The 15,612-nt window shown below is 38.3% G+C and overlaps 1 protein-coding gene across 6 annotated transcripts in view; it reads left to right on the top strand.

Annotated features, from left to right (window-relative positions):
• The window catches only part of DENND5B (DENN domain containing 5B), a 186,916-nt gene that overhangs the window by 128,288 nt on the left and 43,016 nt on the right, over window positions 1–15,612 (top strand). For 4 of the 6 annotated variants that reach the window (XR_006219863.1, XM_042992054.1, XM_042992053.1 and 1 more), the window contains 4 exons: window positions 3,843–3,936; window positions 8,002–8,133; window positions 9,520–9,672; window positions 10,540–10,618. Coding sequence is in view for 5 of the 6 variants with exons in the window: in XM_042992054.1 (XP_042847988.1) it covers window positions 3,843–3,936; window positions 8,002–8,133; window positions 9,520–9,672; window positions 10,540–10,618 (458 nt within the window). In the remaining variant the exon portion in view is untranslated. Of the gene's footprint in view, window positions 1–3,842; window positions 3,937–4,753; window positions 4,865–8,001; window positions 8,134–9,519; window positions 9,673–10,539; window positions 10,619–15,612 lie in introns of all 6 variants that reach the window. The other 2 variants (XM_042992057.1, XM_042992056.1) reach the window with 2 other exon arrangements.

Raw genomic sequence — 15,612 nt, 5'->3', positions numbered from 1 at the left:
CCTAAGCATTACATTTTCAGGTATATTGTAGTCTGAAAGAGAAAAGGTCTAAGAACTCATGGCAGGATAAAGAGATTTATAACCATGCCTCTGCAAATGGCTGACCAACTATTAGAATTTCATAGGCTGCTTATGAAACAAAAGCAAATAAGCAATCATTAGTATTTCAGCAAATGTGATCATCTTTGGCAACAATATGCTTAGTAAATGAGACTTAATAATGAAAAGAACAAAATAATTCCTTGACAAGACCAGGAATGGGTATAGTTCATCATAATTTTCTCAAGCAGATGATCATTTCCTTGTTTTGAAAATAAAATAGAAACAAAATTAAAAATTTTTGTCCCACAGGAGTGTATAGTGAGATGCTACTTACATCATGTAAATTAATATTTACCCTTTTCTTTACCTAAAGCCTTTTCCACTTTTGCCTGCCAAGGAAACTGTTCTGCCATTTGTATTCTCCTTTTCTTTATTTATTATATAAATTCATTGGCTTGTTTTTATAGTCTATTTTTACTATTTATTTGACCCACCCTGTCCAGTAACCCTAATTTTTTAAATTCCTGAACAAATTTTACTATGTTTTACTGAACTTTTTTGCTACAGGGCTATTTCCAAAGCCCCCAGCCCTTTATACATTTTGTTACTTATACTTCCCCTTTGTTTATTATATAAATTTATCATCTGGTGTTTATATTCTGCTTCAGAGTTGTGAAAGAAAAACAATATTCATGGTACCTGTTGAAGATTTGAGACACACTTTATTCAAGGGGGGCCATGTAGGGACCGTTGCACTGAGGGCTTGCAGTGGGAGAGAGGGAGATTGAACTTTATTCCAAATACAATATGTGGTAAGTAGGAATTTATAGTCAAGTAGCAGAGTGGAAAAAAACTTACTAAGAGGAAACATCAAAAGTAAGGTGAGGGGTGGATTTTGACTAAACCAACCTGACAGGATTCTTGCTGAAGGCAGGCCTGGGTGATCAGACATCACCTGGGGGGTTATGGATGATGTAGAAACTGATCAGACATTGAGAATGATCAAATACTGAGGATGGGGGCTCTCCTGCTAAACTGACTTAGCAACGTTCTTGTCAAAACTGGATTTTATAAGGAAGTGCACAGAGTGACCTAGGAGAAGGTTCAGAAGCCTAACTAAGGTTTGATCAAGTGAAGAATCTTTCTTTGTCAGTGCCTTAATATTCTTTTTTTCTGGATCTTCCTTCTCAGTCACCCCAGTTTTCTTTGTATCCTTTTTACAGTCTTACTTTAATACTTCGTTATTGGGACATTTCCAAGGTCTCTACTTCAACGATTTATCACTAGGACTTGGTATTTTTTGTCCCAATATAAACCTATTTTTTAATTTATTTATTTATTTTTTTTTATTTTAAAGCCTATTTTTTTAAACTATTTTAAGAGGGACTACCTTTCTTGATGTCATTTTTATCATAATTATTCAGTGTTCCTCTAAATAGCAGACTGAAATGAGATGATTCAGAAGCTTGAAACCAAAGGCATGCATAAATTATTTTAAAAGCAACAAAAGAAGCTGCATTCTTATTTTAAGCTTTTTGTAAATTGCATACTTTATTAAATAAAAAAATAAAAATGATGAACTGTCAGTAATACAATATGACTTTTCCTGAGTGGCAAAAGTATGAATTCATTTTTTAAAATTTACATAGCTCTGTGCTATCAAGAATATACACAAGAGTAGATATTCTTAGAAAAGTGTGATGAATACATAGTCATGGGGATAACTCAAGATTTGAGAAATTTTTAAAAATGGTTTGATTTAAAATAATATACGCTCACTAGAAAATTTAGAATACTTGAAAGTGATAGGGTAAATTTTAAAACACCCATAATGCCATCACCATGAGATGTCAACATTTCTTGTCATGCTCTTTCATTGCATAGATCATGGTGTGCATGTCCATGTTTACTTTTTCACAAAATTAGGAGATTATTTATACAATGTTTTATCTTGTTTTCCCCATTCATTATTGTACCATGAACATTCTCCTATCTTAATATTCCTAGCAACTTTTTTAATGATTACATATTTCATTATATAGCACCCCCTACTGTTGAACAGTTAGGTTGTTTTGAGCACATTTACTTGATCCTGATTAACTCTTGGTTGTAAGATCTGTTATTAACTCAAAAGCTTTTTGGAAAATTTATACATTAAACATGTATATGGAATAGAAGACACATTAATTTTAGGAACATTTAAAGGCCAAACTATGAGTCTTGGATTAAGGAAACAATTTGTTATTACATACATGTTGTGAGGAATGTCTGTAAGCCTAAATGTTAGACTGGATTTCTGATTATGTATTTAGAGTGTATTTATAGAAAGTCCAGGTGATGTACAGACTGCCAAAAAAACAGTGACAGACATACCAGCTCTTCGAGAGTTTATAGTAGAGAGGATTTTATAGGAATAGAGATAAGTGATTGTAACACAATGTGATAGGTAATAAAATTGGGGAGTATAAGAAGGGCAAACAGTTTAGAATTGAAAGAATTAAAGAACATTTTCTGTGTAACATTGAAGCTATCTGAAAGAATAGAAATTGGGAGGAAACTTCAGGGACAAAGGCTCAAAGGTGACAGAACTGACCCCACTGGAAACACGGACTTAGTTGAAAATAACTGGAGTTATAAGATGGTACTAAGTGTAGCAGAGAGATTGGGTGAGCTAAGAATTGAATGATAGCCATTGGATATGACAGTTAAGGATATAAATGGCTTCAAGAGCATTGTCGGGGGAAGCTTATTTGAGATAAACCGAACATCCATAGGTAACTAAGTAGAAGCCTTATATGTAATCTTTTAAGAATTTTTACAGGAAAGAGTGAAGCAAGAAACTTACACATAACTGTAGAGGGTCAAGAGAGAGACCAGCATGCTTGTAAGCTGAAGGGAAATTATTCAGTTGAGAAAGAAAAATTGGAGATTCAGAAAAAGATGACTAGGGTCACCTGGGTGGCTCAGTTGCTTAAGCGTCCAACTTCAGCTCAGGTTATGATCTCATGGTTCGTGAGTTCAAGCCCCACATCGGGCCCCACACTGACCTGACCATGCAGAGCCTGCTTGGGATTCTCTCTCTCTCTCCCTCTTTCTCTCCCCTCCCCCATTTGTACACTCTCCCTCTCAAAATGAATAAACTTAAAAAAATAAAAGAAAGAGATAGTTAATGCGGCAGGTTGAAGAAAGCAAGAGAGAATTAGTCAAGGGGTTTCTTACAGGTGGCAATAATAGTTTTGAGCTATGGCCAGTATATTTTATACTTTGGGATTAGAAGAAAGATGAAATGTCTGTGTATACATCGTTTAAGCCAAAGGCAGGCAATTGAGGGGAGGCCCTTGAGGATAAAGCGAAAGGTTTGGAACAGTTTTTGAGGGGAATGGGAGAGAGGTGATAAAGGGCATGACAAATCACCACTAATCTACTATAGATATGAGAAGTTACACGATAGTATTCATCCAGGGTTTGGGGCTCTGTTGGACAGTAAAGTGGAAAGGAGAGGATCATTATGAGGTGATAGTATGTATTTTTTTAACCTCAGTTTTTAAAAAGTACTGATTGTAGTGATGGTTACATGTCTCTGAATATAATAAAAACCACTGGAATTGTATGCTTTAAATGGGTGTATTGTGTGGTATTTAATTACATTACAATAAAGACATTACATATTTAAAGAATTGGTTGAAAAATAAGTATTGTTAGTCTTTTAAACAGTACATTTTTTCTATTTTAGAGATAAGTGATCGCTTTCTTGTTGTTTGTTTTAACCTGCACCTTCTTGGGTGTGGCTATTTTTCCAGTCGCTGGGTGAGTCGGAGCGCCACGGCGCAGCGCAGGAAAGACCGCCTTCGCCAACATTCCGAGCACATTGGATTGGACAACGACCTGAGGGAGGTATGTGGGCCGCCTTCCCAGGACGCCTCCATACAAGAGCCATGAACTAGCCTTAACTCAGCTCAGCAGTTGTCATGGTGCAAGTTCTTCCGATTTCTTTACAGAATGGTTTTGTTTTATTTTAAAATAGTAATCCTTTTGTACTGACTTTAAAAGAACACCTTTTTGTAATTTTAATACACCTAAAATACGGCCCTAAAACAAGTCTCCCTGTGTACCACATCAAGTAAAGGCTAAGTTTAGGATACGTTTTTGGTCAGTATGTCTCCTGTGGGGGGAAAAAGTATACAAGAAACATATTTTAAGTTTCAAGCATAATTTAAACCTAGAATAAAGATGCATTTCCTTGTGCTTTATCCTTGAATTGTGGACACCATTTTTTAAAGTGTTTAGAAATTATTTTTGAATTAAGATTTTTATGCTTTATTTGTACTACTTAAAAATACAAGCATAGTTACACATTTGAATAATTATAAGTAAGTTTTGGTTATTGTAATCAAAGAAAAATGCAATCGGAAGATCTGTTAACTATTTTCTAAACTCAGATGTGTAAAATAAAGCAGAAAACATCATTCCAAATATCTATTGCTTTTTTGTTGAAATGTTCATACATTTATGATTTTAAACATTTTCTTTAAAATTGAAGCATAATCTGTCTAGTGCTTTTCTTTGTGCTATCATATTTTCTTCTTTCCCCTCCCTTTTGCTGTGACTTTATATCATATGCATGCACATTTTGCTGGTCTTTTTCTCCCTGTCCTTTTTTTTTTTTTTTTTTTTTGGCTTTTCTGTCATTGGCACTTCTCCATCCTCTTAGCCTTCCGGGGAACTTTTGGTCTGTCAGAACTCCATGGCATTCTGGGAGTGGGATCAGGGTCTACCTCCTCCTGCACGACTTCCTAAAAAATCCTTCTCTGAGTGCTGCCTGGTATGTTCTTTGCCTGAAAGTGCTTTGCAGATGTTCCTGAATCTTGTCTTTGGTGTCCTTGAATTATCCACATGTGTGTGTGCATATAGCTGTAGAGCCTCACATCACCTTGTGACGTGAATTGTCAGCCCCTCCATTTTGCTCTCCACTTCCTGTTATGTTTGATACCTTTTCTTGGTGGTGTGCGCTAATGCAAGTAATTCTGAACTCTTGGCAGGTAAAACTAATTATTCAGATTCCTTATTAGTGGTATTTTGACAGGTAAGGGGGGAGTTGTGGAGGGACCAGACGTAGCCCTTGTGTTCTTTCAAAGGAGAAATATATTAAATGTTCAAACTCCCTTTAAGTATTTTGCAGAAATTCAGAAATAATTCATTTTTGAGCAGTTTTTCTTTTCTGGCTGGGTTTTACTCCACAGTATTTTAATGAACTTCCTGATCTGTTTTTTGAGGGTTTTTGTTGTTGTTGTTTTGGTTTGGTTTTTTATTGTTTTACTTTGAAACGTGTTTCCTCTCTTCCTGGTCTGTATTTTATGTGGTAAGAAAAGCAGATCATCAGTATAGAATTTTAGTTCTAAGAGGAACCCTTGAGGTCACCTTGTCCAACATTACATGAAGTCCAAGAGACTTGCCCAGAGTTAAATGGACACACAAGGCAGAGCTGGGCCTATAGCCCAGGACTGCTGATAGCCAAACTGGTCCTCTTCCCAGTAACCCTGTTTACCAGGTTGCACTCAACAGCTCCTCACCTGAGGACAAGAGGAACTTAGGACTCCTGGTTTGTTATTTTTGGCTTTGACAGAAATGAAGAAGAGCATAGTAGAAATCTCAGAAGAAATCTGGGGTCACTTCCTTTTAGTAGTAAAATGAACTTCTTATAAAGACGTTCCTTGTGAAAGATTTCTCTTTCTTCTCCATTTTTCACCTTAAAGTACACCTTTTCCTCCAATTGCCCCAAAGAAAATTACATTTTTATCATCACTTGTTTACTATAAAGGCAAGTGCTCTATTTCTTGCAATGTACATAGGCAGCCTCACTTCTTGTGAGGAAGGGCCTCCTGCCACCCCCTGTATCCTCTGTGTGCATGTCCGAGGAATGTTGCTCATTCCATGGCTTCACCAGAGATGTTCAGAAGACTGGGCCCTATGGCATTCGCTGTTGGCTGATAATCATATTGCCCCATGTGTGCTGTGTACTTGGTAAATATGACTAGTCAAAGGATAACCCCATTCTAGCTTGTTTTCATTTATAAAATAGAACGTACACTTTAACAGGGCTTTATTCTTAATCCAGTTATTTACTTAATAACCTAATTGTTCATATATTTTTGAAAAAACAGAAATGCCAAGACCTGTTTCTAGTCTCTAGCCTGACAGTGTTCCTCACTCCTTCTAGCCAGTGTTTCTTCCTAAGCTAAAACTGAATCTTCCCTCTTCTGGAGGACTGAGTCACAGTAGTTCTCTCTGCATTTGCACAAGTCCTAAAGGTGGAAGAACAGACACGGGGAAGAAACAACCCCTTTAACATTTGCCAGTTAACATTTGTTTTTACCAGCCTTTTATCTCTGATTTGTAATAATCCAGATAATATCTATACCACCTGAAATGTTAGGAAATGCAGGTGTTATAATTCTCATATAGGATCTCTGCCTTGTATCTCAGGTGGGTTTTGCTGAAGCTTTTCATTTCCTGAGTTTTGAAAACTAACCTTCAGGATGTTTTGATAGACCTTATTACCCTTAACATCCCTGGTGGTGATAGCTGTCTCTCATTTTCAATTTTCCCTCTTTCTTTGACCCTCTAAAAAAGATTTGAAGCCAAAAATATAGACACAAATATAATGGAAACTAAGTATTTGTAGCGTTCATTTTTTAAAAATCTTTCCTTAAAATGATTGCGCTAGAAAGGAAACATTTTCTGTTTATGCAGTAGCAGGTACACTGATCAGCCAAATCCCTAATCAGTGGGATTTTTTAGAAATTTGTACAAGATTTAGCAGATTATTTGTCTTCCAAAGGGAAATATTTTAAATGTACAAACTCCCTTTTATTTAAAGAATGCAAAGGATTTTACACATCTTCCCTTACAATATCAAATTCTTCCCTTAAGATAGTAAAGATAGATTTCACATATGTGCCTGTGGGAGGATGTGCTGGCTTACAATCTCTCTCTCCCCTCAACAAACTGCTAGTTTTACTATATCACTTAGAGTAGTTATTCTCTAAAAATGGTCCTAAGACACTTGGACTTTGCGGAGATTCTGCCCCGTGGTCCTGATGCAAACGTAAAGTATGTAGATGAGCTTTTGCAGGTGGCACAGAAAGAAGAGGGACAACCAGCGTCCTGTGGTAATCACCCATAGTGATTTTTTTCCTCCTGGACATTCACTAACTAAAGCTCAAGAGCAGTGGACTGGATTTCTGTGGTACTCTCTGAGCCATCACTTTCTCTGAAAGTAATATGTTTCCACTTTCTCTTGATTGTGGAACAAGGCACGGAAGGGGGGAATGTAGCAAACAAGTTCAGAGTGAGTTCATGGTCTTTCTTGTGAGGTATGGGGGCATGTATTATGCCCATTTTACAAGTAAGCAAATATGCCTGAGGTTATAAAATTAGTTGCAACCAGGTTTTAGAGCTCCTGATTTCACTGTTGTGACTTGATTAAAAGCAAAGGGTTGGGTTGGAGAGCACTGCCCAAGAGGGTAGGAGTGTGTTCAGTCTCGATCTGTGGGGAGAGGAGGAAACCAGTGATCTGAGAATCACTGGTTTCTTGTAGAACCTTGGATTAGTAATCCAGAAACCCCAATTTTTTTCATCCCCGTCATGCTCCTGACTAATCACAACCTCGGATATTCCCAGTAAAAAGATTAAACTAGATGAGATTAGATTCCATCGTATTTTGAATGTGTTTTAACCTGATGGGGTTTCTGTCACCCTCATTTTCACAGGGGTTAACATTTGGAAAGTGAGGAGAGTACGAATGCCCTCTGCCTTTAGGTGGCGCTAAAACTTGAATTGCTATTGCATGAATACACTTTGGCCTTCTTTGCATCTTGTTGTTTCTGCACTTATTTGTGTAATGTTAAGAAAGGAGAGTATCTGATGTTTACGTATTTAAAAATACTCTTTAATTTTTAGAAATATATGCAAGAGGCGCGAAGTTTAGGAAAAAACCTGAGGCAACCCAAATTGTCAGACCTTTCTCCTGCAGTGATTGCACAGACCAACTGCAAATTTGTAGAAGGCTTATTAAAAGAATGTAGAATGAAGGTACGTATTACTCACTGATGGAAGACGGTGTGCTATCATGTTAATTCCATTTGTGAGGCTAAGATGAACTGAATCAGCTCCCATCTGAGCCTGCAGCTTTCCTCGAAGAAAACTTTTCCTGGGGTATAAACCTCACGTACTCTTTACTGAGGTCATGAATTTTCACGGGTTCTCTGTTGCCCATAGAATCAGTGACATGGGAGCCCTGCACAATTTCTCTCACCTCTTCAGCCATTGCTGTCTTTTTCTCCAACATGAACAGGATAGTAAGCCAGTCAGAAGTTGTGTCAGGAATGTGGTCATCTTATGCGAAAGGCAACACGGTTTTTGTGTAGAACCTTGTTCATGCCCATCATGTATGTATACCCATGAGGAAGAAGACCTTAGCTATAGGTTAGGTTTGTATATATTAACACACTAGTCTCTTCTCAGATAGCTGTGTTCATCAAAGGCGATAATACAAACTGACAAAATTCAGGACATCATTTTAGCCAGTAATTCCATTCTTTTATTTGACAGTCACTTCTGGAGTACCTTCTGTGTATTCAGTATATACACTGGTTTCAGTATCAGCATACAGTGTTGAATCAGAGAGATGGTCTCGACCTTAAAGAACTAGATTCTCTCTCACTTTACATTTGATAAGTGCAGCTAAGACTGCTGTAAGTTGCTTACTTGAAACTAATTTCTATTTCCTTTTTATTTTCTGGTGCATACTCATGAGCAGAGACAAGATAAAAGAGGAAAAGAGGAAGGAAAAAGAGACCTGGTTCACTCACAAATTAGGGAGTTCTGAAAAAATTTAGAGCTGTTTGTGTTGTCGTTTTTGCCTAAGTGTAGTCAAAGCTAACTGCAGGTACCTTCAGTCTGCCAACGTGCAGGGGCAGTGGAGGCTTAGTTGCAGGGGCAGGATGGGTTTCACATTCTTCCCATTTCCTGGGTCTGGTGTGATTCCCCAAAGTTATTCAAGCTAGTATTCTGAAAACTGTCCATCATAAATGTTTACTTGAGGATACTTTCATATAATATCATATTCTCCCACTAGTGACCCCGTATTTGTCTGACAAAATAATAAAACTATATGTGATATTACTGCAGTTATTTGACCACAGAAATTAAGATACTTTTCCCAAAGTGATGAAAAATCTACAATTATAAGTATAATGAAGGGATGGGGGACTGGCTCAGTAGGTGGAGTGTGCCACTCTCGATCTCAGGGTTGTGGATTCAAGCCCCACGTGGGGTGTAGAGCCTATTAAAAAAAAATAATAATCTTAAAAAAAAGGTGTAATGAAAGGAACCCAGGTGTCTGATCTAGTAGTTGACTTGTTGGCTTTTTTACTTCACTACTGGGATAACACTTGTGACCACATGTGATGTTCTCAGACAAAACGCATGTTGGTGGAGAAGATGGGACATGAAGCAGTGGAACTGGGCCATGGAGAAGCAAACATAACCGGCTTGGAGGAGAACACCTTGATCGCCAGTCTCTGTGACCTGCTGGAAAGGATATGGAGCCACGGCCTGCAGATTAAGCAGGTAATAGTCTCAGGAGGTCCTGGTGATGTGGCTCGTTAGGAACCCTGTCAAGAAATGTCACAAAGAGAAAAAGATAAACATTAAAGGGTATGTTTCTTTGTCACAGGATAACGGGAAATGCACCATAGGCTTTTTAATTCCAGAAAAAGAAAATAAAACCCATGATTAAGAGGTGGTTTGGGGCTCTTTTCCTGGTACACAGAAAAGGATAAAACAGCACATTTACTGCAGAGGCCATATCCCCTGTTGAGTGTCTGCTTTCGTCACTGTCCAGGAAAAAAAATCTGTTAGCCAGAATTAACCTTCTTTACCATTTTAAGGTACCTAGTTATTCAGGGTGCAAAAAATCAAATGGTTTCTTTGTTTTTGTCCCTCTTATCTCCTGTTCTGATTGTTTTCTGTTGTGAGCATGTTCTTTCTTCCTCCCCTTTTCTCTTTCTCCTCTGGCTTTTTTTCTTCCATAGTTGGCATTCCATACACACAAACATATTTTGCATATGGATATACATAAATACCCTCTGTGCTGCTAGAGGCTTTTAATTCTGTGGTTACTAGTGTGGCCAGTGTAGACAGTCCTAAACATACAATTAAATAACAATTGAGCTGAAGTTCAGAAGTCTATGCGTACTTCTGGCGTCTCTTTAGCTGCCCTTCCCCAGGCTATTGCTAATCTTCTCAGTGAGACAAAGGATGACCCTCCTTTCACAAGGAGTGAGTTGCTCAGAATATTACACAGCTGAGAATGGATGAGCTTGTATCTCCAAACATCAAAATGGCCATTTCAACGTGAATGGTTTTGATAAGAAATTATTTTTTGATTAATTAGTTCTTATAAGATGAAAAATTTTTTGTGCCTTGTAATTTCAGGGGAAGTCAGCTTTGTGGTCACATTTAATTCAGTTTCAGGACAGAGAAGAGAAACAAGAGCATCTTGCAGAATCACCAGGTGAGAGTTCATTGGTTTGTTTCTGCGGAACTGGTGGCATTGGACCATGGGAAGAATCAGTAGGATACGGCTTTGTCTATACCTCCTCTCTCTCTCTCTCAGGCTGAAACTTACCCATCTTGCCAGTAGTGGGGTAAGGCAGAAGGAGCAATAGTCACTTGACCTTTCTGATCTTCATCCACAAGACAGGGAAAATAATGTTACGCTATATAAGACTATAATGTTGATTAAATGAGATAACATGTGAAAACCCCTAATGAATTGTAAAGGATCATACAAGTATACCTTACTCTCACCACTGTTAGGCTGTAGTGTATCCTGGGTTTTTTTCCTTAAAGTTTTATACACCCATCATTAATAATCTTTCAGAGAAAAAACATGTATATGTATATATGCCTCAAAAGTCTTCAGGAGTCATATTTCTTCTTCAGTTTACAGCAAGACATCACTTGTTAGAAGTGTTGTTATACTTTAGCTAGTTAGAGTTATATAGGGTTCGTAGATATGTATTTTTCTTTATGTAAAATAACCATCTATTGCACAAAAAGTAGAAGTAATGGTGGAAATCTAGTAGAGATAAAATGTTTTATATTAAATCAGCTATTTGGGAACCTTTTCTAAAATTATAGATTACCCAGGATGCCTGGGTGGCTCAGTCAGTTAAGCATCTGACTTCAGTTCAGGTCATGATCTTGCAGTTCACGGGTTCAAGCCCTGCGTGGGGCTCTCTGCTATTAGCACAGAGCCTGCTTCAGATCTCTGTCCCCCTGTCCCTTTGCCTCTCCCCTGCTCATGCTCTTTCTCTCTCTCTCTCTCTCTCTCAAAAATAAGCATAAAAATTTTTAAATAAAAAATAAAGTTACAGATTATTTTGCACATTCAGAAATGTTAAAAAAAAATAGATTTGAAAAAATAAGCCAACCAGCAGCTTAAGAAGGCATTGCAAATATAATTGAAGCATACCCTTCCATTCCCTTCATTGCAGTACTACCCTAAATGTGTTTATTGTTGGAAACCTAGGGGGTTTTTTGTTTTGTTTTGTTTTTTTAATGTTATTTATTTTGAGAGAGAGAGGGAGAGAGCGCGTGCGTACGCACACAACGAGGGAAGGACAGAGAGAAAGGGAGACACAGAACCCAAAGCAGGTTCCAGACTTTGAGCTGTCAGCACAGAGCCCAGTGTGGGGCTCGAACTCATTAACTGTGAGACCATGATCTGAGCCAAAGTTGGATGCTTAACTGACTGAGCCACCCAGGCACCCCAGAAACCTAGTTTTTAAATGTGTTTAATCAGACAGCTAGGAATATGAATTGATATTATATGTTATCCTGGAGCTCCACTAAATAGAATGCCTAGGTTCTGATGTCCCAAGATGTAACTGTATTTGTAAAAATTGAGATCAAGTTTAAAAGAGTTCTCTAGTGTCCATCTCCTTTGCCCTTTTCTCTCTTGAAAAAGTAAAAATGCAGGGCGGTTGGGTGGCTTAAGTCAGTTGAGCGTCCAACTTCAGCTCTGGTCATGATCTCACAGTTAGTGGGTTCAAGCCCTGTGTTGGGCACCGTGCTGACAGCTCAGAGCCTGGGGCCTGCTTCTGATTCTGTGTCTCCCTCTCTCTCTGCCCCTCCCCCTCTCATACTCTGTCTCTGTCTCTCAAAAATAAATACTAAAAAAAATAAAAAGGGGGCACCTGGGTGGCTCAGTGAGTTAAGAGTCCGACTTCAGCTCAGGTCACAATCTTGCAGTTTGCGAGTTTGAGCCCCGCATCGGGCTCTGTGCTAACAGCTCGGAGCCTGCAGCCTGCTTCGAATTGTCTCCCTTTCTCTATGCCCTTCCCCCGCTTGTGCTCTGTCTGTCTCTCAAAAATGAATAAATGTAAAAAAAAAATTTTTTTTTAATTAAAACAAAAATAATAAAAAGTAAAAATGCATGTATGCCCTGAAACGATCTCTAACATTTACCTGTGTTCCTAGAAAATTTAACTGTTCGGACCATAAAACCATAACCAAGGTAGCTTACCCTATTTAGAAAAAATAAATTCCTACGAAGAAATAAACCCTTTATAGGATGAAATGTTGGAGAACTGAGCAGAGAGATGGAAGCATTTGACTCTTTTGCCAGATGAGGCATGTGAGAATGTCCAGCTGTTAAAGCGAGCAGCTGCCTGGCAACACCAGCAGCTTCATGGCTTTGGCTGCTCAAATGATGGGTGGTTGAGGTGGAGACCAGAGACTCAGCTGTTTGCAGTGGCCTTTTGTTAGTCAGTAGTGGAGCCAGCAAAACTCTCAAGTCAAGGCTAAAAAGTATCAAACGTGTCCAAGCCTCATGTAGTCACTATTTTTGCTGCACTGTCAAGTGTTGATAAAGGGCTAGTCATAAGAGAATGAACAAAATCTAAATATTTTTACTGATCCTAAGTAGGACTAATGTAAGCCATGTAGCTTTTGAAATCAAACTTATTATCTGTTAGGAGGTGTAGATTTTATTATAAATATTGCTGTAACACTTCTGATGATTCAGCCCATGAAGTTAGAATTTTAAAATATGACAGTGTGAAATATATATAAAAACATTAGTTAAAAAATAAAATACTTCTTTATTGAGAAGCAGTGTGTTCTAATTATACAGAAATTAGCAGTTTATTGACTTGCTTTTAAATCTGGGTGAGTTTTTTTCCCCCCAAAATTACTTTTTGTTTACCAACTGTGAAGCATCCTAATTAATGGCAATAAACAGGCTACATTTTCATATTAAGGAGTGATCCTCTGTGTACTTAGAGTTCAAACAGTAGGTTTGAACACCACTGTTACTAGCATTGAGCCAGGATGAGACTAGATGATAGATCATTATTGTTCCTTCAGAAGCAACACTGAACAGGAGTCAGAGACATTTTAAAGGTTGCAGAAGAATGGAAAGTCTGTCTTAGCGAGAAGACCACAGCAGGGTAGATTGTCTTAATTTTTTAAAAATAGACTTTATCTTTTATAGCAGTTTTAGGTTCATGGCAATATTGAGCACACAATACAAGATTTCCCATATACTCTCCACCCCCACATATGCACACCCCCCCCCCCATTATCAGCATCCCCTAACATAGTGGTACATTTCTTATAGTTGATGAACCTACATTGACAGATCATTACCCTAAGTCCATAGTTTAGGTTCACTCTTGGTTTTGTACATATTATGGGTTTAAATAAATGTAGAGTGACGTGGATCCACCATTATAGGATCATGTAGTGTCGCTTTATTTATCCTAATATTTTCTGTACTCCACTTATTTATTTATTCCTCTGTTTCCTTACCTAACTGCTGGCAACCACTGGCCTTTTTATTTTCTCCATAGTTTTGCCTTTTCCAGAATGCCATGTAGTTAAGTGTCCTGTAGTATATAGCCTTTTCAGATTGGCTTCTTTCACTTAGTAACGTGCATTTAAGTTTCTTTCACATCTTTCAGACTGTCTTAATTTTGACTTAGTTAAATTCTGCAGTGCCAAGTTACTGCACCTACTAGTTTGAGGTCCTATTTCAGAGAAGGGATCTTAGGATGCAATCGATCCTAGAAAGACTGTTCTTGACATATTACTCAAAAGTTTCTACCTTTAAAAATATTGGCCAATTAAAATAAAAAAAAAAAATGTTGGCCAGCTTAGGGGTGCCTGGGTGGCCCAGTCAGTTGAGTGTCCAACTCTTCATTTTGGCTCATATCATGATCCCAGAGTCATGGGATCAAGCCCTGCATTGAGCTCTGTACTGCGTGTGGAGCCTGCTTGAGATTCATTCATTCATATTCTCTCTCTCTCTCTCTCTCTCTCTCTCTCTCTCTCTCCCTCTCCCTCTCCCTCTCCCTCTCCCTCTCCCTCTCCCTCTCTCCCTCCCTCCCCCTCTCTCCCCCCCTTTCTCTCTTAACCCCCCACCCCCTCTCCTCTCCTGTGCTTGTGCTCCTCCTCTCTCTCTCTCTAAAATTAAAAAAAAATTTTTTTTAATGTTGGCCAGCTTAGACATAGATGGTATTCTTAAACTTTGCAACCTTAGACAACATTCCACTGAACTTTCAGTGGATTTTTTAATCAGTTGCCAAGTAGTAGAGTCGGATGCAGAAGAGGGTGAAAATAGTGCTTTTAAATGGTCATTCTGGGTCTAGCCCAAGAATTTTGAGTCACTCTTCAATCATCTTATCTTCATCAAAAGTTCTCTATTAGGGGCACCTGGCTGGCTCAGTCAGTAGAGCGTGTCACTCTTGATCTCAGGGTCATGAGTTCAAGCTCCAAGTTGGGCGTAGAGCTCACTTTAAAAAAAAAAAAAAAGTTTTTAGGACACCTGGGTGGCTCAGTCAGTTAAGCATCCAACTTCAGCTCAGGTCATGATCCTGTAGTCTGTGAGTTCAAGCCCCGCAGTGGGCTCTGTGCTGACAGCTGGGAGCCTGGAGCCTGCTTCAGATTCTGTGTTTCCCTCTCTTTCTACCCCTCCTCTGCTCACACTCTGTCTCTCCCTCTCTTAAAAATAAATAAACATTAAAAAAAAATTGTTTTTAAGTTCTCTGTTAACTACTTACTTGCCTGTAGACTGTAAATGGTTCTGTAGAAATAATATATACAGTCTCTGCCCTCTACAAACTTGCTGCCTATGTAGCAGCTTTGATTCAGGCAGATATACGAAAGAAATTCCTATGGCTGAATGTTGAATCCACAGTGTTTATATTGAAGGAGAAAGTGACCTATTATATTTGAATGTGGTGAATTAAGAAATAGTAATAGATGTATACATTTAAATAGTATATAAATTTCTCTTCTGGAGTAGACTTCACAGAAACCTTCTTAGAGTTTAGATCTCTAGGTAAAATGTGTGGCTTCGCTCATTAACTCCTGTCTGTTTTCTTTGCACAAGCTTCTTAACTCTTTCCTCTAAAGCCACTAATAAATTATTGTACTGGCTTCCTGGGGCTGCCGCAATAAAGTACCACAAACTGGCTAACAGTCTCACAGTTCTGGAGTCCA

Source organism: Panthera tigris, chromosome B4 (assembly GCF_018350195.1).
Source record: "Panthera tigris isolate Pti1 chromosome B4, P.tigris_Pti1_mat1.1, whole genome shotgun sequence".
In the NCBI taxonomy this organism is placed as follows: domain Eukaryota; kingdom Metazoa; phylum Chordata; class Mammalia; order Carnivora; family Felidae; genus Panthera; species Panthera tigris.
Note: the sequence above shows the minus strand (reverse complement) of the source record. Positions and strands in the feature narration are given on the sequence as shown.